The 885-nt window shown below is 40.2% G+C and overlaps 1 protein-coding gene across 1 annotated transcript; it reads right to left on the bottom strand.

Moving 5' to 3' along the window:
* Window positions 1-173: 173 nt before the first annotated feature.
* On the bottom strand, window positions 174-879 carry LOC107735622 (small subunit processome component 20 homolog; the record flags this gene model as incomplete). The annotated part of the gene is made up of 4 exons (XM_016547249.1): window positions 821-879; window positions 571-741; window positions 340-430; window positions 174-259 (listed from the first exon to the last, which is right to left on the bottom strand). Coding segments are annotated over exons 2-4 (266 nt in total), but the record flags the coding sequence as incomplete, so codon positions are not given.
* Window positions 880-885: the final 6 nt, after the last annotated feature.

The raw sequence follows: 885 nt of genomic DNA, 5'->3' as shown, positions 1-885 counted from the left end.
GTACATTCCGGTATCTCAGCAGTGAAAGTTAGTAAGGTAACCAAATAAGTCTGTTGGAAGATACCATCAGTCTCTGCTCTGGATATAAAGCATTCTATTCATAAACTGACCTAGTTACTGTATAATACAACCTTATTACAGAAAAATGTTGTGCTTTGTGTTAGAAGACTTACTTGTAAGCCAGAATGTTTGGGTCTTTGTATGTCATCAAACAGTCCAGTGCTATTTTCTGGATTTGTTGGTCTTTATGGCACAGAAGCTATGGGTTAGAGAAAAAATTAGTCTCAGGCGGCCATTAATAAGCAAAATTATCTTTCACATAAAGATGGGAAATCATACTTGGGTGTACAGTTCACTTAGTTTTGCCTCCATATATAAAGCTTTTGGGTTGGTGAATTTGGAAAAGACCTTCAAGTGTGCAATGAGCTGCCTGTAACAAAATAAGTACATATGTTGACAAGAAACAAATGAATGCTCATTGTTCTGGTATATTAGGCATGCACATCTAGTCTGTGCAAGTACGTAACTAGAACACAAAGACGAATGTTAGAAAATAAGATAATCTCTTACTTGGCTGCTGCTTTTCTAGGGATCTTCTTCTTGGGTTGTTTGGAATCTTCTTCCTTTTCTTCCATGTCAGCATCTACCTCTTCACCCATTTCCTGCTCTGATGAGGAGCTGCTCTTCTTTATGAGGTCCTGTGTGGGAGCCACCTGCAGGTCAGCTGGGTAGAACTCCTTACTGTGAAGGCAGAGAAAAGGCTGTTATGGAAAACTTTCTAAAAAGACAAATAGGTTGATGACACAAAGCTGATACACACCTGATGAAGTGCAGCAGTAACGGGCTGAGCTCTCTGCTGCGTGGCTCCACTCTGTCGGGAAACTG

The sequence above is a fragment of the Sinocyclocheilus rhinocerous genome, unplaced genomic scaffold (assembly GCF_001515625.1).
Source record: "Sinocyclocheilus rhinocerous isolate Xijiao unplaced genomic scaffold, SAMN03320098_v1.1 C36183334, whole genome shotgun sequence".
NCBI classification, from domain to species: domain Eukaryota; kingdom Metazoa; phylum Chordata; class Actinopteri; order Cypriniformes; family Cyprinidae; genus Sinocyclocheilus; species Sinocyclocheilus rhinocerous.
This window is presented reverse-complemented; position numbering and strand designations above follow the sequence as displayed.